This window comes from Neoarius graeffei, chromosome 6 (genome assembly GCF_027579695.1).
Source record: "Neoarius graeffei isolate fNeoGra1 chromosome 6, fNeoGra1.pri, whole genome shotgun sequence".
Lineage (NCBI taxonomy): Eukaryota > Metazoa > Chordata > Actinopteri > Siluriformes > Ariidae > Neoarius > Neoarius graeffei.
Genome location: NC_083574.1, coordinates 19,216,153 through 19,241,337, shown reverse-complemented (window position 1 = coordinate 19,241,337; position 25,185 = coordinate 19,216,153). Strand labels below are relative to the sequence as shown.

General features: G+C 42.5%; 1 protein-coding gene across 4 annotated transcripts in view; it reads right to left on the bottom strand.

Annotated features, from left to right (window-relative positions):
• The window catches only part of sipa1l3 (signal-induced proliferation-associated 1 like 3), a 330,706-nt gene that overhangs the window by 126,034 nt on the left and 179,487 nt on the right, over window positions 1-25,185 (bottom strand). For all 4 annotated transcript variants that reach the window (XM_060923387.1, XM_060923390.1, XM_060923388.1 and 1 more), the window contains one exon: window positions 5,300-6,814. In XM_060923387.1, coding sequence (XP_060779370.1) covers window positions 5,300-6,650 — 1,351 coding nt within the window. In that variant the 5' untranslated portion in view covers window positions 6,651-6,814. The remainder of the gene's footprint in view (window positions 1-5,299; window positions 6,815-25,185) is intronic.

The following is a 25,185-nucleotide window of genomic DNA, read 5'->3' as shown; positions in this document are numbered from 1 at the left end:
CTGCTCACCTTCCTGGCCAAGGCCCGTCTTCCCCGATCGCTCAGTTTGACTGGGCAGCCAGGTCTAGGAAGATTCTTGGTGGTTCCAAACTTCTTCCATTTACGAATCATGGTGGCCACTGTGCTCTTTGGGACCTGTAAAGCTGCAGCGATTTTTCTGTACCCTTCTCCAGATCTATGCTTTGACACAATCCTGTTTCTGAGGTCTGCAGATAATTCCTTTGACCCCACGGCTTGGAGCTTGCTCTGACATGTACTGTCGACTGTGGGACCTGATAGGCAGGTCTTGGCAATCCCCAATCATGTCCAATCTATTGAATTTACCACATCTGGACTCCAATTAAGTTATAGAAACGTCTCAATCTACTGGAGAATAAGTCTGTAACGTAATGAAACGTGGAGAAGTTGAAAGGGGTGTGCAGACTGTCCGACTTGACTGTATATAGCCAGATTGTCTAGACAAGGAATGAATATTATGTTTTATATATATAAAAAATACATATTTATTCCTTTCTTTGACACCACATGCCAGAAACACCACCACATTTATTATGATGTGACTCTGCTGAGTGCCTGGTGGACAGCAGTGAACCAGCGTTTTCATTTTACATCATTACTACTGAGTTCCCATCGAATATCAAACTTGCCATGTCAAGCAGTTGTCTGGTTACATTTGTCACATTCACGCACACAGCGCTGTTATGACCAATCCTCATGCACCTGTTCCTGATTAGAGCACAATCACAGCGCATACATATAAAATCTCTCAGTAACACACAGACTTTGCGAAAGTCATATATTGGATCACTTTTCTGGTTTTGACCGCGTTTGTGTTTTTGGACTGTGAGTACCGTATTACCTCTGATATCCTGTCTGTACCTCGCTCGACCGCTGTCCGTTTTTTGACCCTGCCTTTGTCTCCGTTTTGGATCTGCTTGCCCGTGTGCTCTTCCTGCACTTGCATCCCAGAAACTGTCAACTGTCCAACAAGCTAGTGGACTAATAAAAACAGTTTTAACTCGTTTTATATAAAACTGTCGTGAATATTTTACGTAAAATGTGCTTGTAGATAATCCCACGTTATCTTTAAAATGCTAATTAAAAGTAAGTGCTGGATAAAAACTCATCCATCTTATGCAAATAAAGATACAAATTTCGTTGTCCGGTGGTCAAGCGTTTATGAGATGCGTTGCCTTGTACTTACGGTTGGGTTCCCTATAGTGGTACACGTACATCATACAACCAAAAGCCATCAAAAATCAGGTCGATACATTACCATTTTCTCTTAAAGGGGACCTGAAGTCATTTTTAAACTTGCTTTATTTCTTAATTAAGATGTTATTCAATAATGTTTTCGGTTTTATTAACCTTATATTGTGACCCGTATTGGCCATATTACAATTATCGGCCTTTAGCCATGTTGAATGTAGTTCGTTTGGTCCACGGCAAACATCGCTTATCCTCACGAGAGTTGTGCGAGACTTCAAACGTGAATGTCAGCGCCGCCATTTTGAAAACTGTTTACACAACAGCCAGATCGGCATGGCATATTCCAATTTAGATTAATTTTGAGGTTTGCCAGCTTCATCAGCGATGGAGTGTCAGTCCTGCGTGCTGTGGCGCGTGCACCTGAAGGTGGGTTTGAATGATTCGGTACAATGACCAGCAAAGTACCTACAATCAACGGTTCTGGTCATGCCATTGCTCAGTTGTTGAAATTTATTTGAGTAGTTTACGCCATCTCACTACGCAAATAATGCAATTAAATTTCAAAATAAACAAAAAATACTGAAGCAAAAGGTTATTTTTAAACTCTGAGCAATTGACAGATGTTTTGGGCACAATAATTGCTCCTGAAGGTGCTTTACTTTACTTTCTCAAGATGGATGTATATTGCTGGAAGCGGGGAAATAAGGCTGATGGGGAAAATAAATAGATAAATAAAAAATAAAAAAAACCTGAAAATTTCAAACGGTTGTAACTTCTGTTCTATTTAACCTTGGGGGGAAAATAAAACCAGTTTTGAATCCAGAACTTCATACTCTTTCTTTTGATATGCCACACTCCTTGATCACAACTACAGTTGTGGTCAGAAGTTTACATACAGTGACATGAATGTCATCTTGGATATGAATATCATGGCAATATTTGGGCTTTCAGTAATTTCTTTGAACTGTTCATTTTCTGTGGCAGAATGATTGTACAGCATCTTTAATTAAAAAAAAAACACTAGAATTTGGTGCACAAGTTTTAATTTTCTTTGGGTTTTCTGAAATCAACACAGGGTCAAAATTATACACACGGCCAAAAATTTACATACGCGCACTTAGATTATTAATTCAGAGGTGCTGAAATTTACAAAACGTCTCTTATCTTGCCAAGGCCGAGGTCTCTTAACTTCCTGTTCGTGATCATGATTGACTACAGCTGGTAGCTTCTCTGTGCCTTCATAAAAAGGGTTTGTTTCCCGCATTCACTGGATTGACCAACACATAGTAAAATGGACAAGTCCAAGGAGCTCAGTGCAGATCTGAGAAAGAGGATCGCAGATGTACACAACTCCGGAATGTCTCTTGGAGCCATTTCTAAACTGCAAATTCCAAGATCAGTTCAAACAATTGTATACAAGTTATTGTGAGGTGTAGTTACTTTGCCAAGCCACCTTGCTTCAAGAAAACCCAAACTGTCACCCTCAGCTGAAAGGAAATTGGTTTGGATGGTCAGGAACAACCTGGGAACCACCATGGCACAGCCCCGCCATGAGCTGGAAGCTGATGGATCAGTGTCTACAGTTCAGATCACCATGAACTAAGAGGCTGCTATCCAAGAAATAACCCCCTGCTCCAAAACTGACACCTTCAAGCTTAACTAAAGTTTGAAGCTGACCACACGGACGAAGAAAAAGCCTTCTGAAGGATAGCTGTATGGTCAGATGAGACAAAGATTGAGTTGTTTGGCCACAATGACCACCATATACAGAGGGACACTGTACCAACTGGTGGTGGTAGGATCATCATGCTCTGAGGCTGTTTTACTGCCAGTGGAACTGGTTCATTGCATAAAGTGGATGGAATTATGAAGGAGGAGGAAGACCTCAGAATTCTTCAGCATAAACCATCAGAAACTTGAACATGATTTGGGAGTTACAACAGGACGATGAACCCAAACACGCATCAGAGCTGGTTATGGAGGATAAAGCAGGCTAACATTAAGCTTAAAACAAGCCCTGATTTCAACCCCATTGAAAATATATGGACCGTGTTTAAAGTTGAGTCCATGCCAAGGAAAAAAAAAAAATTAAAAATTAACTGAACTCTACCAATTCTACCATGAAGAGTCGTGAAATATCCAACCAGAATTCTGCCAGAAGCTTGTTCATGGTAAACAAAAATGTTTGGTCAAGGTGAATCTTGCGAAGAGACATTTTACCCAAATATTAGGTGGGCTGTATGTATATTTTTGACCCTGTATTGATTTCAGAAAACCAAAGAAAATTAAAACTTGTGCTCCAAATTCGTTTTTTTTTTTATTCAAGATATATGCTGTACATTCTGCCACAGAAAAAGAACAGTTCAAAGAAATTACCGAAAGCCCAAATATTGCCATGACATTCATGTCACCGCATGTAAACTTCTGACCACAGCTGTAGAGTTAAAAACAGCCGGTCGTTGCTAATGAAATGTGCATACACCGTTAGTACGGAAGCATGGATGCCTTCGTGCTCAGTGCTTGCAGAACTGAAGTGCGCTCTCTCTCTCTCTCTCTCTCTTTCACGTGTAACAGTTTCTCTCCACCTTTGCTCCACATTCATGAACACTTTTGTGCGTGCAATTAACAGCACCGTCTTCATTCTTACTGGCCGTGCTTGCTGATGGTGCTTCCCCCCCTTTAAGGCCAATTTATGCTGACAACGCAGTCCTTGCAGATGGCGTCGCAGATGGCGTCTGCGTAGCCCCCCCCCACCTTCGCAGACGCTCTGCGCGCACCTCCCAAAAATTGTGACCACCGCAGAAGCCTCGCAGACAGCGTCGCAGACAAGAGGGCTCTGATTGGTCCACTCTCCATCCGCTGTACACGCACTTCCGCTTCCCTACTTTCCCGGTTTGGTTTGTTTTCACGACCGGCATTTTTAAAAACACGAGCGAAGATGGAGCAGCACGAAGAGCGGTTGATCGAGGAAGTGAGGAAGTACGGACATCTATACGACTCCAGTTCTAGTCATTATAAGTAACCGGAGGATGAACACTCCACTAACCACACCCACCAACTACTCCTAGCGATTTCGCGCCCCCTTGCGTGGTGGCGGTGAATAACATCGCGCACGCCTATTACTCCCCGCTCAATGATAAATTACAACTGTCTGCGAAAAGCTATCTGCGAAAGCCTTGTCGCAAGAGCATGCAGAGGCCCTTAGATCGATAACAAATGGAATCCTGCATGAACAAGAGGCTTTAAGCTGCTTCTGCTAATATCCACATCTTCATGGAACGCAGCCCAAGCAAACAGGCTAAAAGGTTCGAAAAGCAGAGACGCAGCTTTTTTTCTTGTGCCCTACCCATTATCTCACCAGCTCTCCTTTAGGAGCATGACTTTCACAGAACCCACTATCAGCAAGGTTTCAGCTAATGTAGTTACACAGTGACAATTAAGTTATTTTTGGAGCGTGCGGTTGGAGAAGTTTACAACAGTGGCATTTAAGACCCCCAGATGGAAGGCAGATGTACATCTAGTTTGAAAGAACGGCTTAGAAAGCTGCTACTGTGACTGCAGGTTGCTCGTACATACTGAGGACTTTTTGTTGTTGAAAGCTGATGAGAACTGCTCAGGAAATATGTTCAACTCATCCACAAATTAAAAACGTACCTGATTTTCCTCCGAATACAACTTAATGACCTCAAACATTTGGTGTCTGTCTGGTTTATTAGGTTGTTTACGGGAGCTAAAAGGTCACTCGCAAGAAAAAGAGGCTTTGAGCTGCTTGTTTCGCATTACGCAAACTAAACTGTGCGCCTAAATAATCACACCCTCAACGTGTTAATAAATTAAATAACCTCAGAAAGACTTGGTGTGCCTTCATAAGTCAGATTGCTAAAAACAGTTCTGGCAGCCATCTTGAAAGCATTCTGAGCAAGTATCAGACTCCGAGCCAAACTTTGATGGGATTAAACTGGACAAGATGCCAACGTGGGTGGGATAAATAACTAAGAGACAACATGACAAGTTTTTTTTTTTTTTTCTTTTTATAAACCTCGCTACAGTGCGTGTGTGTGTATAGAAACAGGATGTATATATGAGTCTACCTTTCCCATGGAAGTATTCACGGTAGTATCGTGCTCCCAGGTCCACGTGCTCTATGCAGTGATGCTGTAGTTTGTCCATACGTGTGGCCTGCTCTTCTAGCTCCATCTCCAACACAGCCACGCTGGCGTTAGTACAGCGCGTACGCAGCCTGGCCTCCCCGCGCTCTGCCCATGAGCTCAGGAAGCTCACGTTGCGCTCACCGTAACTCCCGGTCTCGTTCAGGAAGTTGGGGCAGGTAAGCAGGAGTTGATGCTGAGGACCCGAGCTCAAGCTGTCTAGTCCTGCCGAGTCCGAGGCTTCCACGCCCAAGGTAGATCCCTCTATTAGCAAACTTAAATCTTCAGTACTACAGAAGGTGGGTTCGGCTCCTCCCAGAGCCAGAGTGTGGGTCACGGCCAACGAGACGGCGGCTGAGGACGTGGCAGATGCTGAAGATGCCCCTGTGGCGGTGTTACGTCTTTGGGCTGCGTAGCTGCGCTGGGCGGCCGCCTCGCGCAGGTCAAACAAGAGGCTCTGGGCGTCGTAGTGTGCAAAGCTACGTACACACAGCCACAGTTTGAGTGAAGCCTCTGACTGCCGTGTCTCCTCGGAGTCGCTGCGGGGTGCTTCGGTATCCCCCTTGTTGGCGCTGCGAAGCTTCCGAAACAGGGACGAGGTCCCGAGGGATGATTCTGTGCCACCGCTCTTTTTCCGCACACGGCTCTCGGGGCGGTCTTCGGAGCGAGGGATGGAAGGGACGGGAGAAGGGGATGGGTTGAATGATGATTCGGCTTGCAGTAGCTCTCCCAGCCTGGCAGGGGCAGCACTGCGTTGGTCCGGCATCTCCTGCTGGAACTGGCTAAGCATGTCGAAGAAGCTCTCCTCAGGCACGGCCTGGACATTGATGGACGACGTGCTGCCGTACACCCGGAACAGACGACCTTCGACTTCCGTTTCATCCTGTTCGCTTAGCGTGATTTCGCTGCTAGAACGCTGCTGCAGCGGAGCGAATCCCGGGATCCGGAAACGTGCAGGAGAGCCCGGGATGTTCCTTACAGTCCTTCCATCTCGAAACTCTGCATCTTTGCTTCGTCGTAATTGTGGCACCCTTGCCGTACCCCGTCGGTTAAACCTGTCCTCGCCGCTACTGCTCTCTGATGTCACACCCTGCCCGTTTTCCAGCAGCGATTCTCGGGACTGTTCCTTCTTTGGGGGCCAATCTGCGATGCGAGCCCGTACGCCCATCTTGGGCATGGAGATGCGGGATAAGCTGGCCTCGACTGGGGAGGCGTGGCCATTGTGGAGCGGCAGGCGCAGGTGAACTGGGGGGAGGGGCTGAGAGAGAGGTCCAGGGTCTCTGTACGCATTCATGGTGCCCGGTGCGGTATCAGGGCCATAAAGCGGGGCAAAGGGGAGAACGGGAAAGGCTGTAGGGAAGAGTGCATCCCGAGCTGATAGGAGCAAGCAGGGGCTCCACACGCTGGCTTTGTCCTCTGCTTCCTATGCACATGTTGTTTCAGCCTCCCCGGATAGACCTGCAAAAAGAAACCCCACAGAATTCAGTGAAACAGACAAGAGCACGTGTTTTCCACAGCTAGTGACACAAAACACCATTTCTGGATGAAACACTCTTTCACGTTATCTGGAAACAACTGAAATCGGAATCGAGATTGAATGAAGTTAAATACAGACTTAAGTAGGTTATTTAAACCGCTTTTGACAGTGCTCATAACATGATCATTTTTCCACGGTAAGGATTCGTTTACTTTACATTTCCAAAAACTTCGCCCAGCTGGAGAGAAAAGTAAGACTGGAGCTAAAAATGGAAAAAGAAAGCTGAAAAACGCCGAGGAAGTGAACGATGGGAGAGGATTCCGAAGGCAGATTTTGTCTCGTGCATTTAGACTAATCTCTCTTTTCCTCTCTCCTGGCACACACATCATTATCAGTAACAGCACAAAAGATTAAAATAAAAAAAAAAAGCCACGTGGTTTCGGTCTGTATAGTCTACATCATTCCGTTTAGGTTAGGGTAAAAACCAAGTGTCCTTGCTTTCCGTTAAGAAAAAAAAAAAGGTCTGGAGTTGGAGGTGGCCACGCTTTGGCTTTGCTGCATTTGTCACACAGATGCCAGAAATCTTTAAAGTGGAGTGTTGAGTGGTGTAGAGCTCAGTGGGGGCTTTTCTTCAGCCAGCTGCTTTCTGAAGCGAAAGGCGAACGTGCGTTGGTCTTGTCAGACCGGTGTGGTATGCAAAGGTGCTGACAGATTTAGCACCATGTAAAGAATAGCACGTAGCTCATGTAACCGCGGTGACATGACGGGAGCAGGTCAGCATGCCGAAGCACCTGGTGGTTGCTACGCTTAATCGAAACGCCAGATTAGCACGCAGAGCAGGAATAACATACGGCGACTGCACATCCAGCAGGAAATTGCTGCAGTCTGTCCTCAGCCCATATTTAACCACGTCCTCCCGGGGCGACTGGACACGATGCTCTAATGATTAATAAAGACTGAAAGCAGGTACGAGAGGTTCCCTCCTGCTTCCTTTTTTCAGATATAAATAGACGCCCCAAGGCATGGGAGAGCAGGAGGGAGAGAATTCAGATCAGAGAGTTGTTCTATAGGAGTTAAAAGCCTGAGCGGGCAACAGAATGTGAGTCACAGTGACAGGCTTTAATATTGAAGTCAGACGGGATCAGGCTTCAGCACATCGCCGCCGCCGCCGCCGCTGCTATAAAAAGCTCACTCAGCATCGCCTGCTCCTTCTACTTAACCTCGCTCTCTTTTCTTTTCGTCCTTCATTTCTCACTTCATCTACATGGCATGTATCGTTTTGATAAGCTCTCAGTATGGGCCTTTGGCTTGACGATGAGGAGGTAAAGACAGAAAGCAAACATACTTTGAAAGCATACCAGGAGCTTCAGAAGCAGGTCAGAACTATCCGGTGACAGATCTGTTTCAGTCCTCTCGCTTACAAATACATATGTACTCACTTTGACCACGTACACGGTTTTTGCAGCTTGACCATCGCTATGGTCGTATAACTACAGAATAACACACTATAAAATCCAAACTAGTGCTGGGTAATATTTCAGTAATATTGGCTGGCGCTTTTTTTTTTTTTTTTTAAATCGTGGTATATCAGATATATTCCATTCAGCTGAATGGAATATATCTGATATACCACGATAAAAAAAGCCAGCTAATATTATGATGATTGTTTACATGTTTGAAATAAACTAATAATGAATAAATAAGCAGATAACAAGAAACGCAAAACAGCATTTGCAACAAGAACACGTAAAAAGCCACTAAATTAGAAAATAAACCTTAAATATACCCTTTTTCAGCTCACTTCAGCCCGACACGGCTCGCGTTTCGACTACCAAAAAACAGCACGACTCAGCTCGCTTCAGCCCTGCTTAGCCCCTAAAACTCGCACCGTTTTGGAGTGGGGCTGAAGCGAGCCAAACCGAGCTGAGTGAGGCTGGGGGCGTGAGCAGACACTCCCCTGTGCACTGATTGGTGAGGAGGAGTGTCCTCACATGCCCACACACGCCCCGCGAGCACGCTGGGATCTGTAAACACCGCAAACCCGGAAGAAGAATAATTACGAACTAGACAGGGACACTCTAACGAGTGCAAACCCCGCCTTTTCCCTATTAAAATACATTGGGCGAAAATTTCGAAGTTCTGCCATGACCTTGACCTTTGACCTCCAAAATTTAATGGTTTCCTTCCTGGGTGATTGGCAACACATGTACAAAATTTGGTCCAAATCGATCCATTGGTTCTTGAGATATCTTGCAGACACACAGACAGACAGACAGATAGACAGATACACACACACACACACAGACTGACGCAGGTGAAAATAATAACCCCTCCGACTACTGTCGGCAGGGTTAATTACGAGAATTTCTGAAGCCTTATGCGCCTCGCCTCATCTATACGCTCTTGCCAGTATCTGTTGGCGTTGTCGGTGACAACAAGCCACAGCACCAAGACCAGCAACACTAACGACTCCATGTCCTCCATGTTTATTGTTTACTATTCGGGTTGTGAGACTACCGCTTAAAAGATCACTGATGTCACTGTTTGCGCTGCTTAACGACATCACCTGACGTCCACCCACTTTCGCTAACTCCACCCAATGTGTCCACCCACTTCCAGCCAGCACGGTTCAGCACGGTTGTAGTCGAAATGCAACTCCAACAGCCCCGCTCAGCTCGACTCAGCACGGCACGGCTCAGCCGCATTTGTAGTGGAAAAGCGGCAATAATATAGGTAATAATAATCAGGGCTGTGTTGAAAAAAATCGATTTTCCGATTCTGAATCGATTTGCATATTATTTCCTGAAGATCGATTTGTACGTCCAAAGATCGATTTTTTAAAATTACATTTTTCCCGGTGAACTTTAACCCCACTCGTCGCGTCATTGAATTCGCGCAGGCGGTCTGGATGCAAACGGCGCGCCTTTTGGTGGATGCCGCCTTTTTCACAGCTGAATCGTGCAGATCCGATTTTTTTTTTTTAGGGGGGGCGTTGGAGTGTCAGAAGAAAACAGTAAAGCTTCTTTTTCTGCAGAAGAATCTTTTTGTACCCAAGTGATGAGAGTTGATGGACAGTTTACCCAGTCTGTCTCAGGTCAAGTTTAAGGTCCAGTCAGAATTTATTTTTGTGTGCACTTTAACAGGAAACAGCATTTTTATTTACAGTCTGAAGTTGAAATTTAAGGTTTATTATTTATTTAAGTTTAAAATTTAAGGTAAATTTAAAAGTTTAAATGTCCTGTTTACATGTTCGCACTTTAAAGGCAATTGAATGTTTTATACTTTTTATATTTTGAAGATTTTACACAAAACTGAGAGACACTTATGTTTCCTAAGGTGCTGTATCTTTGGTTCTTATTTACAAACGGTATAATGATCGTTAGGTTACTCTGAAGCCAGTAACCAGCAATCTGTTTACATTTGCACTGGCTAAGAATCTCTTTTTTTCACATTATAAAATAAAAATGCATTTGTGTGCAACAGCTTTTGGGTGAATTCTTAATCTTAATCTCTATCACCTAATGATTATGCCCCCCTTGAATGTCTCTACCAGTGTATCGATCAAATCAATAGCTGGATGTCACAAAATTTTCTTCAGCTGAACACAGATAAAACAGAAGTAATTCTATTTGGAAAAAAAGATGAAAGACTCAGGATTACCACTATTCTTGACACAAAAGGGATTAAAACGAAAGAAATGGTTAAAAATCTTGGTGTTTTCATTGACAGCGAGCTAAACTTTGACAGTCACATGAAAGCAATCACTAAAACGGCATTTTATCACCTAAAAAACATTTCCAAACTAAGAGGACTTATGTCAAAAAATGATCTGGAAAAACTAATACATGCCTTCATCTCTAGTAGGGTTGATTACTGCAATGGCCTTTTCACAGGCCTGCCAAAAAAGACCATCAAACGACTTCAGCTGGTTCAAAATGCAGCGGCGAGGGTTCTCACACGAACAAAAAGAACAGAGCACATTACTCCAATTCTAATGGCCCTTTTCCACTACCCTTTTTCAGCTCACTTCAGCTCGCTTCAGCCCGACACGGCTCGCGTTTCGACTACCAAAAACCAGCACGATTCAGCTCGCTTCAGCCCTGCTTAGCCCCTAAAACTCGCACCGTTTTGGAGTGGGGCTGAAGCGAGCCGAAGCGAGCCGAGTGAGGCTGGGGGCGTGAGCAGACACTCCCCTGTGCACTGATTGGTGAGGAGGAGTGTCCTCACATGCCCACACACGCCCCGCGAGCGCGCTGGGATCTGTAAACACCGCAAACCCGGAAGGAGAAGAATTACGAATTACGAGAATTTCTGAAGCCTTATGCGCCTCGCCTCATCTATACGCTCTTGCCAGTATCTGTCCGCGTTGTCGGTGACAACAAGCCACAGCACCAAGACCAGCAACACTAACGACTCCATGTCCTCCATGTTTATTGTTTACTATTCGGGTCGTGAGACTACCGCTTAAAAGATCACTGATGTCACTGTTTGCGCTGCTTAACGACATCACCTGACGTCCACCCACTTTCGCTAACTCCACCCAATGTGTCCACCCACTTCCAGCCAGCACGGTTCAGCGCGGTTGTAGTCGAAATGCAACTCCAACAGCCCCGCTCAGCCCGGCACGGCTCAGCCCGACTCAGCCGCGTTTGTAGTGGAAAAGCGGCATAAGGTCCCTTCACTGGCTTCCAGTAAGCTACAGAATTGACTTTAAAGTATTGCTGCTGGTGTACAAATCTCTAAATGGTACAGGGCCCAATTACCTCTCTGATATGTTGCAGCGGCCTAACCCAATCAGATCTACCAGATCAAAACAGAAAAATTTACTATTAAAACCAGTTGTGAAAACAAAGTGTGGTGAAGCAGCTTTTAGCTACTATGCAGTACAGCTATGGAACCAACTCCCAGAGGACATTAAAAATGCTCCTGCTGTTGGCAGCTTCAAATCTAGACTAAAGACTAAGCTGTTTTCAGATGCTTTCTGTTAAATAATTAATATTGTCTTCTTTACATTCTTTACTTCTCTGCATGTTTTAAATGTACTTTAACTTTATCCTATTTTATTCTTTATTCTATTCTGCTGGGTTTTTTTTCTTTTCTTTCTCATCCTATTTGAACTACTACTTCATTTTATTATTTTATTTTTACTATTGTTTAATTCTTATTATTTTCTTTTAATTTCTTTTAATTCTTTTAATTAATTGTTTTAGAATAAAAATAAAATTATGTAATTTTATTTCTCTATTGTTTACTGCTTTTGTTTTTACTTCTGTAAAGCACATTGAACTGCCATTGTGTATGAAATGTGCTATATAAATAAACTTGCCTTGCCTTGCCTTAATAATGCACCAGGTTAGTGTCCCATTTGGACACTATTGTTGCAGGTACAGAGAGCTCTGGCGTCCTCTGTTTTGCTGTCTTGATTCGCCTTTCTGTGAGGGGTTTTGATCATTATCATTTTCACCAGTCTTACAGCCATCATTAACTACCAATACTTGATTAATTTGCTGTTGAATGTCAATATAATACAAGTATTAATATGTTGCTTAACTCCACAGTCAAAAATGGTTCTAATAACACTAACCCGAATCGATATTGGATCGGATCGAATCGAATGGAGATCGGATCGGATCGCATCAAATTGTATAGAGTCATGGTAATCGATTCTGAAGCTTTATTTGCGTTTAATCGTGATTAAATATTTTAATCTATGGACATCGCTAATCCGTTCTTTTAAATTATAAGATATCACACGTGTCACAAAGATTTTTTTCATTGTATAAATAAAACAGACTAAAACTTTTGTACAGAATCATCCAAACTATAATGTTTCTATGATACGTTTGAATAACTTTTTTTTTTTTTTTAAACAATTCAATATTAATCTTATCATGCCATGGCTCAAGTCAGCTGTAAACTGACGTACTGCATTGCAACACACCTTTATCCTCAGACAAGAAGTGGAAGGTCAAACCTTTCTGTAAATACCGGCTTCTAAACAAATCAGAGTTTGATTTGTGGGTGTAGTTTAAGGCACCGAAAAATATTACACTCAAATTTCAACTTTACCATTTGATCAGTACTCGGTCCGAGTGACACTTCAGGTGCCAACGTTACTACCAGAATTTTAACATCGCATGTATCTGGAGACACATCAAGCAAATGTAAGAAAACGGCAACGTAAATGTCGCCAGCAGTGACCACTGTTTAATAATAAGCAGCTCCTCCAGTTTCTGCTGTAGTGAAGAGAGAAGAGAGACCATAATCCTGCCTACTTGGCTTCCATAAGACCAAGGTTGGGTAATTCATGGGTCAAAGTTCAACTAGATAAGTGGCTGTAAAGTTGGGGGGAGGACACTCCCTGAAGCAAACGAATGTCTTTCACTTCCTGTTTCCAGGACTCGACATCACCTTTTTAATCCACTTGTCCAGTCGGATAAGCAGCAAGATTTTTCCGCTTGCCCTGACCATCACATTTTTATTACTATGTATTTACCAATTCAATGAAAGGAGCATGCTTAATAAAAGTTACTCGAAAATCAGGGATAGTTATGATGATCATTATGCTTTAATGATTTATAATTTTTTCAATAAAACTCGAATTTTAACTGTAACAATAAACAAACCTATCCAATGTCCCATTATGGTGCACGTGCTCTTTTAACCCATTACCTGATCTGCAGTTTTAAGAGTTAGACTCAGCCGAATTCAAAGCTTATGGAGGAAATAAAGTTAACTCTTGATTAATCCAGTAAAACCTCAAGTATAAATTAATTTAAAGAAATGAAACTCAAAGAAAACAAGCTGGACATGAATCATGCTATGAATGAAAACAAACCGGAAGTGAGTTCGGCACCGTCGTAAAATTCCCGCAAAATATTTTACCACATTTGTGACGGTTAACGTTAAAGTGCATATCACGGGTAAATTCAGGAGCAAGATCAATGTAATTCTCCTATTTTATATTAAACGTTGGTCAAATATCTGTCACATTCTGCATTCTCTGCAATTTTTTTTTCACCTTGCGCAATACCAGAAAAATTCAGTTGAAATCAAGCCATTTGAGGCGAATTGGTCCGCCTCTGAAAAAACTTGCCATTTGGATTTCCCGGGAAACATTGATTTTCGTGACGTCGCGTGCGGGACGCCTCCCTCTGAATCCTACGTCAGCGCTGGTTTGTTTATGAGAAAACGACCTGGTGGTTTTCTGCAAATTTCTTCAACGTTATCGCGTAATTATTAAAATGGTTAACAGATGTATCGTAGGAGGGTGTAGCAACACCAATCTTGATGGGATTAGTACTCATCGTTTTCCAAAAGACCGGACAATGAGAGAGGAACGGGGAGCGCTTGGTCTACACAGGCTGTGCACTGAAACCGTGCAAAGCTCTCGCAGCCTGCTGGTGCTTCCGCAGGTGACGTCACGAATCTGGCTCCAGACTCCCTTGGGATTTTTCCAGACGCGTTTTGTTATTTTATTTTTTACTGCTGTAGACAGATGGCCTTGTGCAAAATTACCCTTCTGGATGAGTGTGTAAAGGGACGTACTTTCATATTAAAAAAAAACCTGAAACTGGTCCAGAATATGCACTTTAATGTGTCACATACAAAAGAAAAACACAAAAATGTCTGAATGAAGTCCAGATTCACCACAGATATTTTATTGAGGTATTTGATCACCATTTCTCCAATTTCAATGAGTCTAATAATCTATAATTATATATTACAACCTGGTTATTTTCAGACCCCGTCCACACGTAGCCGGGTATCTGCTAAATCGAAGATATTTTTCTACGTTTTGGCCTGTCATCCACATGAAAACACATTAAAAACGAATATTTTAAAAAACTCCGGGCAAAGTGAAGATTTTTGAAAACTCCGTGTATGCCTTTTCGTGTAGACAGAGATAACCGGAGTTTTGCGTTTTAGAACGTCACAATCTGCGCCAAAAAAATGACAACAAATCTGCCCTGACGTCAAACGTGCGACCTTTGATTACTGCAGAAGCCAGATTAAGCATGGACTTAAGCTAGCCGCACACTACGGCGATCCACGCGGTACCGAACCGACCCATTTCAGAGCCGACTCTCGACAGGGCACGCACATACCCCCCGACTGTTGACGAGTGCAGTCGTGATTGAAGCGACACGTGACAACTTAATAGCTTTGTGATTGGCTATTGGATATCGTTACTGTTAAATCCAACACTTGAAGATGCTACAGGCTGAATTACAAATGACACAACACGGAATATGTAGCGCACTATCTAGGCTGCATGAGCTATTATTCCCAACCTTAAATAGTGCACTTATATAGGGGAGTTAAAGCGATTTGGAATTCAGCCACACAACTTGAGCAGAGTGGCTTTCCAGCCCACTGTGTCTATGGATAAAGCTTCAGCCTATGGAATTACAGTATATACCTGCATTAGGTGCTACCAACACGTGTTTCTCACGCTAGAAATTGTGTTTAATGATGTCACGTGTTATATGCGAAAGATATGATTGGCTATTGCTAGCGACTCTCGCCGATCAGTCTGGCTCCCGATTAGTTTTTCGAATCGGCTGTGAGATGAGTCGGTACCATTGAAAACTAGTCTTTACGCCTGACTCGCGACTTCAGTTGGCTCGGTACGCTGAAAATCGGCGTAGTGTGCGGCTAGCTAAAGAGTAATGGATCGGAGTAGTGCCTTGAAAGCGTTAATTATTGTGCAGGTGCTATTTACATGTTTAATTTTAGAAGCCCAACTACTGCTCCAAGAGCACAGGCGATGTGATTAGGGGGTAGGATTTGGGGAAATAACCATCTACAGGTTTGGAATGCTTATGAATGTAATTGAAAACGCAGATGTTCGGTTATGTGTGGAAGGGATTTTTTTCGAAGACGAGGTGGTGTGGATAAAACATTTTTATAAACGGAGGGGGGGAAAATGTTCGGTTTTAAAAATACCCGGCTACGTGTGTACATGGCATTACACACACACGCACACACACCTGCTGTACTCAGCTTTGCCGGAATTTCGTAAACAATAACACGCCCGGATCACTGAGGGGACTGAACTTGTTTTGTTGGAACTTTATTGATATAACTCTCGAATAATCACGACAAAAATTGTGATTTTCAACAAATATTCAAGTTGTCCTGTCGGACAGGCCGATACGGATTTGACTTGTCCGGATAAACATTTGGTTGTCCCGGACAGTCGGACTACCGTTAATGTCGAGCCCTGCGTTTCCTTTCCTGAGTGAATCTTATTCCTGGTTTGACTGGTGTTCCTGTATCTCTGTAGCTAAACATTACATGTTGGCACAACTTGTGTAGGGCTGGGCGATATGACCTAAAAATTATATCGTGATATTTTCTGATATTTATGTCGGTATATTACGCTATGAAAATAAGTTCATGAAGAGGAGCGGTGTCTGTGCTTCCATCTCGTGCTCCTGTCAACATTATGACTGTAAAATAAATTTTTTTTTATTAAGCTATTCTTTGTTTGCAAATCACGTGACTCTTTGCTTCCTGGTTCACTTCTGGTTTCCAAGTGACGGGCAACAATCAAAGATGGCGTCCAAGCCAAGTTCGTGTCTGTCGTCATCTTGTGGAAAACATTCTACATCTGACGATGTTAATGGACTAGAACCAAAAGCAAAATCGAGATATGAAGAAAAAATATATATATATTTATGCGATAGACTGGACGCCTGCAGCTTAAAAAAGACGAACCTGTCAAGCGATTTCAACAACTTTCCAAACATACAGTTTCCGGACATTTCCAATTATCTGGTAGTCCAAACATCGTTTTACACGAAGAATCAAACGAACGCTTTCAAAAGTCTTGAAGCCGATAACGTTTTCGTTTATAGCTGCGTTCATTACATTGGAATGAGACTTCTAAAGGACAATAATCATCTTATTTTAGCAAGGGTAAGTAATGTAAGCTGAAGTGTAGGATGTGATTCAAGTCGGAGCTGCTGTAGGCATTTTTGCGATGATAACTTACGTTTTATTTCATGACATTTAAACGTAGCTCAGACTTATGAATTGAAATCATTGGACAACCTGAATAAATACGTAAACAGTCGAGTTTCAATCGAGGCTGACCTACAAACTAGTTTCATCATTTCATCAACGGTTTGTTTTACGACCTTTAACAAAATGATCGCTGCAAACACGAGCATATCGACTCTCGATTCCTTTCTAACACAGTGAAAGGTTTGCGAGCTGTTTTTCATGGCATCTTTTTGAAACAGTTTTCGTTCTTTCACCCTTGTGCATGACTTCTTTTGCTATCCTATAATACCTTTCGTCTTTTTCTTGATTTGATCGGTTTGAACATCCAAATACAGAGCAACAATCTGGTGTATCTGGAGGCGAAATACAAGAAACTACCGCAGAGCGACTGTAAACAAATACGGTGCCTGCCCGTCAGCTGGAAATCTGAATACATCATGAGGCGGATCACTACCGGAAGTGACGTCTATTCTTGGGTTTCACGTGACATCACAACCGCTGCGTTAGTCATTCAAAACTTTACCTGGTGGTCTACCAAAGCTCAGCTGACAAAGCGTTTGTATGGAGAAGGTGCATTGCTCGCATGAAAAATGCCTTGTTGGAATCAATCAAACCGTGAAACTGATAAGTTTCTTCAGGGTTCCCCGTGAACTAATAAAAAAGGGTGAACGAACACAGGATTTCAGAAAAAGACGTTGAGAAAGGTGGCTTTTGAACCTCTCACTGAAATCGAAGGCAGCCGAGTCGAAGCATGCTCGAGTTTGCAGTGATCACTTTGTGAAAAGTTTGTATATCCCTCTCAGCTCTGTCCTTAGCGTTTCAAAATTCCATATTTTATTCAGAATAGAACATAGATGACATATCAAATGTTTAAACTGAGAAAATGTATCATTTAAAGAGAAAAATTAGGTGATTTTAAATTTCATGACAACACCACATCTCAAAAAAGTTGAGACAAGGCCACAGTTTCCAACTGTGAGACACCCCCTTTTCTCTTTACAACAGTCTGTTAACGTCTGGGGACTGAGGAGACAAGTTGCTCAAGTTTAGGGATAGGAATGTTAACCCATTCTTGTCTAATGTAGGATTCTAGTTGCTCAACTGTCTTAGGTCTTTTTTGTCGTATCTTCCGTTTTATGATGCGCCAAATGTTTTCTATGGGTGAAAGATCTGGACTGCAGGCTGGCCAGTTCAGTACCCGGACCCTTCTTCTACGCAGCCATGATGCTGTAATTGATGCAGTATGTGGTTTGGCATTGTCATGTTGGAAAATGCAAGGTCTTCCCTGAAAGAGACGTCGTCTGGATGGGAGCATATGCTGCTCTAGAACCTGGATATACCTTTCAGCATTGATGGTGTCTTTCCAGATGTGTAAGCTGCCCATGCCACACGCACTAATGCAACCCCATACCATCAGAGATGCAGGCTTCTGAACCGAGCGCTGATAACAACTCGGGTCGTCCTTCTCCTCTTTAGTCCGAATGACACGGCGTCCCTGATTTCCATAAAGAACTTCAAATTTTGATTCGTCTGACCACAGAACAGTTTTCCACTTTGCCACAGTCCATTTTAAATGAGCCTTGGCCCAGAGAAGACGTCTGCGCTTCTGGACCATGTTTAGATACGGCTTCTTCTTTGAACTATAGAGTTTTAGCTGGCAACGGCGGATGGCACAGTGAATTGTGTTCACAGATAATGTTCTCTGGAAATATTCCTGAGCCCATTTTGTGATTTCCAATACAGAAGCATGCCTGTATGTGATGCAGTGCCGTCTAAGGGCCCGAAGATCACGGGCACCCAGTATGGTTTTCCGGCCTTGACCCTTACGCACAGAGATTCTTCCAGATTCTCTGAATCTTTTGATGATATTATGCACTGTAGATGATGATATGTTCAAACTCTTTGCAATTTTACACTGTCGAACTCCTTTCTGATATTGCTCCACTATTTGTCGGCGCAGAATTAGGGGGATTGGTGATCCTCTTCCCATCTTTACTTCTGAGAGCCGCTGCCACTCCAAGATGCTCTTTTTACACCCAGTCATGTTAATGACCTATTGCCAATCGACCTAATGAGTTACAATTTGGTCCTCCAGCTGTTCCTTTTTTGTACCTTTAACTTTTCCAGCCTCTTATTGCCCCCGTCCCAACTTTTTTGAGATGTGTTGCTGTCATGAAATTTCAAATGAGCCAATATTTGGCATGAAATTTCAAAATGTCTCACTTTCGACATTTGATATGTTGTCTATGTTCTATTGTGAATACAATATCAGTTTTTGAGATTTGTAAATTATTGCATTCCATTTTTATTTACAATTTGTACTTTGTCCCAACTTTTTTGGAAGCGGGGTTGTACTTTTCTTGCTGTGTGTCGTTATTTTACGGTTATTTTTTTTTTTTAGTCACAAAGTGCTAAAGTCCCCAGCTGTTTCTTTGTTTACTCCTCACAAAGTCCATATGCATGAAGGTCGTGACAAAATTCTTACCCAGCCGTGCAGTTACAATGCGCCGTGATCACTTCTCCGTCTTGTTTAACTAAGATCCAGGTCTTTAAAGGGGTTTCTGATGATCTTTGTGAATGATTTAGCTGAGAGATAAGAGCCAGCACAAGTGAGAATCAAGCGAACTGTTGTTTATTTACACTTCAACTTGCAGCGCTTTGTTGTAAAGACGCGAACGAAAAGCTTAAAAAAAATCCTTACACGGGCAAAAACAATACATGATTCATTCGGCAGTGACTTGATACCGAGGTCCTTTACCCAGCCATGTACAAAAACGCCGTAAGGCTCCATACTCTTCCATGCTCTCATCTATTTTGCGGTGTAGAAGGACGTCTGCAACACCAGATAGTTCGAGATGTCGGGGAACTCGACTGAAGGGAAATTTTCGAGATCGTATTAAAAAATCCTTCTTTCCCAGACTGTATGGGTCGATTCCATTGCACATAGCAATCTTCTGAAGATATCTAAAGCGAGCAGTGGCTTCTAGATTACGAGCATACGCTGATAAGTTATCGCTAGTTGTTTGCACTACGGCAGCCGTATTGGTTTGCTCGACCACCAGCTGTTTTACCCGAAGTGAAATCACTAAGAAAAGTCACGTGACTGAAACCCAAGAATTGCAAACGAAGAATTTCTACGCATCACTATACAGACTCTTCACTGATGTATTCATGGAAGTCAAGAAAAAAAAAACAGAGCTACCTGTTTATTTCTGTCGTAAAGTTGATATTTCTTTGAAATCGCGATACTCATATGATATTCAGTTGGATAATGATGTGAACGGTCATAATGAGAATTTATCCGTAGATCGCCCAGCCCTAGCTCTGTGGCGAGGCTCAGCAGGTTTTGATTAACTTCGCCTGGCTGTCTGAACAGCTGAATTACTGTCCGTCTTCAAACAAACGCTAAAGACCTGTCTCTTCACCGAGCACTTCTTTAATTTATTTCAAACAAATCCCTGGACTTGCGCATTTTCATTTCTTCGGTTTTATCTTGATGGGATTCTTGGACTCTGACTTAACATGAGGATTTGTTTTTGACAGAGGCTACAAAAGCACTTCACTTAAAAAAAAAAAAAAAAAAAAAGCTATAACTATAAATGTAATATAAATTCTTCATGTGAACAGAATTATGGGATTGGCTTCTCTGAGAATGTTAAATTCTTTCACATCTACCAAAATAAGACTTTTTCCCCCCTTTCGGTTTTTCAGGACACCGCCTCTTCAAAACACGTCCATTAACAGGTCAGGAGTCGAGCATAAAACACCTTTAGCCATTTATTGACTTTCAATCACATTTATTCATGAAAGAGAGCAGATCGATTGACTTGGCTTGAAAGAACCACCGCTGAGGCTTTTGTTTTTGTTTTTTATTGCAGCGAGTTTCGCGGCTGCCAGCGACAGGCAATGTGTTTCAGGCGATCATCGCTCACGCTCAAGGCTGGCAGAGAGGCGAGGAAGGAGGCGGTGATGCCTCGTTATCTCTGTTTAGAGGGACTGTGACCTCCAGCAAGGTCAGCCGAGGGAAGAAAGCACAAAGCCCCTTCCTCCTGGATTTGGCTCTGTCGCGCCACATTACAACAACAGCTGCAGAGAGGAAGAAAGGGTTCTTTCTCTTTCCTTTTTTCTCACACTTGCTCAGACTCCCTCTTCATTCAGGCATTTGAGGAACTTGACCGGGAGCGCTGAGTGCGAGTGATTAGTTCTATTTAACCCAGATTTAACCACCCCCCAACAAAACATGTTCAGAGGCACAAAACAAACAAACGAACCCCCCAAAAAAAGACGTTTTGACGCAAAACTTGCACATTTTGTTCCTCCCCCGTTTGTGATTGACCTAAATATCAAAATCGCCTTGAGTTGGAGTGGCAGGTTCATTTCCTGTTCCTGGAAGCAGCTGACGGCTTCCCCTCTGCTGCATTTGTTCGTCTTTCATTGCCAACCCTGCTGTTCGTTATTTGTTCTGTGGGTTACAGAAGCAGCCCAAAGCCAATCACAGTACTCAAATTATATTATGATGCATTAACGCTATAAAATACATTTTTCACATGGCTAACTATGTTTCAGTTTCCTGAAATAGTTCTTAATTGGGGAACAAAAGCTCTAATCTGGCCTCATACTTTTCACTAAAGCAGTAAAGGTGATGATACACGCGGCAACTTTTTGGGCAGTGTTACCGGGCAATTGTGCTTCGACGCTGTTCCATTGAGATCGGGCAACATCATTTCTAGCTGATCATTTGGGGCAAATTTTTTTTTAATTATCAAAATTCTATTTCTCTCATTTTATTAAATGTAGGAATGCATTTTTGATCGCTATTTTGTCACTGCTATAGCAAGTTATGAGTGTTTGAAATATGCTCTGTAATATCTCAGTCCATATGTCAAAGCGATGGCCGTAAACGAGATTCGTCGAGACCTGTGCGAGACATCGTAGGACGGAAGTAAAATGTACAGCGGAAATCGAGGTGACCGACATCTGCCAACGTCGTCAAAAGACGCGCGCGCTCTCTTTCGAATGCTGATGTGCTCAAGCTGGAAGTTTTGTTTGTTTGGAAATTCAGGAAACCCAGATTTCCACACATGACGTCAGATCAACATGGCGGCTCACGCCATCAACAGGAAACAAAGTAGGCCTTCGTTCGTTTGAAATGAGTTAAGCTGTACGTGTTTCGCACTAGGGGTGTGCAAAAATATCGATACGGCGATATATCGCGATACTTTGTCTTCTGATTCAATATCGATACTCAATTTGAATATCGATATTTTTTCAAATAATAAATCATGTTTCAGACGGGTTGTAAATCCAGTACGACTTCCGCACCTCCGCTCCGCGAGGTGTCGCTCCCTCACTGCAAGGCACTCTTCGTCTTCTCTTTTTTCCCCGGCGGTTGCAGTGAGGAAAAAAAAACAAGCAAGCATGGCTGTTAACGTAAACCTAGAGACGCCGCCGAACTTTAAGGCAGATGTTTGGAGGCACTTTGGATTCCAAAGGAAAGGAGAAAAAAAAAACAGTGAGCCGGTGTTCTGTAAAGTTATCCTACCTCTTGGATTTGTCCTACCAAGCCTACTGCGCATGCGCGAAATCCAGGCGGGTAGGAAAATTCAACAGTAGTTTTGTCCTACCAATCAGCTGGGCTGATAGAAAATCGGTGAGTATTTCACGCATTTGCCGATTTTTATGTTTTGTGCGTATTGGTCGAGTCTTTGGCCGAGTCAAATAATTTGTAATGCCTTGTTTTGAATAATAAACCGGTCTGTATGAGAACTTGCTAATTCATGTGTTCTGCGCATGCGCAGTAGGAGACTAAGATGCCCACTGCACTTTTCAATGTGTTTCAGACAGTGTGTTGTTCCTGCAAAATAAGCACAAGTTAAATGTTCTCCGGTATATGTTCTCAAGTTTACAAAGAACAAATTGATATTAGTGTTAGCACTGAAATGTATGTGCAGTCTGCAGTGCAAGTTTTAAGTTTTCATAAAACAATTTGATTCTGCATGTTAAGCAGCACTGATGTGTCCATGCTTACAGAAAAGTTGAGAATACTAGCACAGAAATAGGAATTTTCTGTATGTTGTAGTGAAGCAACTCTTGGTTTTCCCAGCAGTAGAATAGAGACAAATATATGTCTGGCAAGAGTGTGTAGTTATGTATGTGAAATGTAATTTTACAGTGGTCAATAAATTCTGATTTTCTTCAGTGACACAGATATCGTGATGTGGTTGAAATTTCTTGCAATATATCGATTATCGCAGAATCGCTGTACCGTGATATTATCGTTATCGTGGGCAAAATATCGCCATAGTATTGTATCGTGAGGTATCTGGTGATACCCAGCCCTATTTCACACCATGGGATTTTTGTACCAGATGCTCTGTTGAGAGAATGTGTAGCAACGGAGTTGAAAATCGTGCGATATTTTGCATCGTTTTTGCTGGCTGATCCAGTAACGATCAACGAATAATCACCTCAATAGCACCCCTATGGGATACATTTACCACTTTTAACATAACTGTTTCGGACTGAGGCTGGTTCTAGAGGACTTGAGACCAGGGCTCGAAATTAACTTTTTTTCTTTGTGTCCCCCAGTGGTCCCGAATTCTGTGTTGTATTGTCCCGAATGGAAGCAATAGTGTCCCCATTTTTTTCCTCTCTGAAATAACCAGTGGTTAATATTATCATATGAAGTTACTATTATATTTGTAACTATGCGATTTTGAACCCTTTATATCATTTTTACAATAAGTCACAAGACACAAGCGACACATGTCCTATACATCATCTACTTCAAAATTACAGTTATTGCATTTTCAGTTTATTAAACTTTGGCGATCTCACTGTATGAATAGATACCCGTTTATTTAAAGGGGCCAACTAGCTCATTCAGAAAATGTTTCAACTCACTACATCTGCAGCACACTTTAGTTGAAAATAAGACCCCTTTTATGTTCATTTCATATATTTATACCTTGAATATCTGTTGGCACTTATAAGGCCAACTTATAATTTTCACCATTACCGTTATCCATTTTTATGAACTTTCCGTTATCCATTACCGTTATCCATTTTTATGAACTTTCCGTTATCAATTTTTATGAACTTTCTGTTATCCATTTTTATGAACTTTCCGTTATCCATTTTTATGAACTTTCGCTGCCGAAACTGGGTGCAAATGTTAGCAACATCGCCATAGTGCCAGGTCCGAGCCTAGTTGTGCTGCTGACTGACTAAACTTTCTGAACTAGAAAGACACCAAGAAAACTCACTTATTCTGTTGAACGGTATCTTCCGTCAATATCATCCACATCATTCCTGTTGTATTTTATAACGTGTCTAACAGTGTTCATTAAGTTCATTCAGTTGCTAGCGTTGCCTGCAGACCAGGCGATGACACTTTGGATCCTGAAGGTCCCGGAGACGTTACAGTATGTCTGGGCTTTCAGTTTCTTCCCCGCGGTCGGTCCGCTTCAACCACTTAAGCATTTTTGTTCTGGCAAGAGTCGGCACAGCGTGTGCGGTAGCAATTCCATTCCAAGTCCATATAATGCGGACACCGGCCGAAGATTCTAGAACAGAATGCGCTGCTCTGTAGCCTATGGATGCAGGTGCATCGAAAGTGTAGCTACTATGTATTTTTCGCTGTTAACGTTTTAAAATTAAAATTGACAAATTAGGTGAATGTCTACGTATGTGTTATGGCTTTGTAAATAATATTAATGTAGAACTTTTTTTCTAGATCTATTTTTTTCCATTGTCCCGGGATTGTCCCAGATATGATAATTTTGTGTCCCGATGACATTTTTTATGGTCCCCGGGACGTCGGGACACCGTTAGTTTCGAGCGCTGCTTGAGACAGGGACTCGTTTTAAATGATTACCGTGTAGTTACTGTACAGAACCGGAAATGAGTCGACGCTCGACAGTGTCCATTCGCTGTACATGTCCTGACTGACTCCGAGTCCTGGTCTCTGTGTTTTCAACCCTGCATGCTCAGAGGGTAGAAAGAAATAAAAACACATTTTATGACTGACTATCTTGTATCAACAACAGTTCTAGCCTTGTTGGCAACATTGGGTACAGGTTCAAGTTGGTCCCATGTTAGAAACAGAGCATCGGCGACTAATATTCTGTAGGGGCGCTAATGAGGCGATCATTTGTTGATCAGGCTGCGAAAATGGTGTAAAATATTGCGCGCTTTTCAACACATTCTGTAAACAGAGAATCTGGTACAACAAGATCAACTGTGAGCTACTGCTCAGTTACGTATCCCCCCCGCTCTCGCTTATATCAGAATGCAAGCAATCGAAGGAATAGCACACTTATTATGAATGTTGACGTCAAAA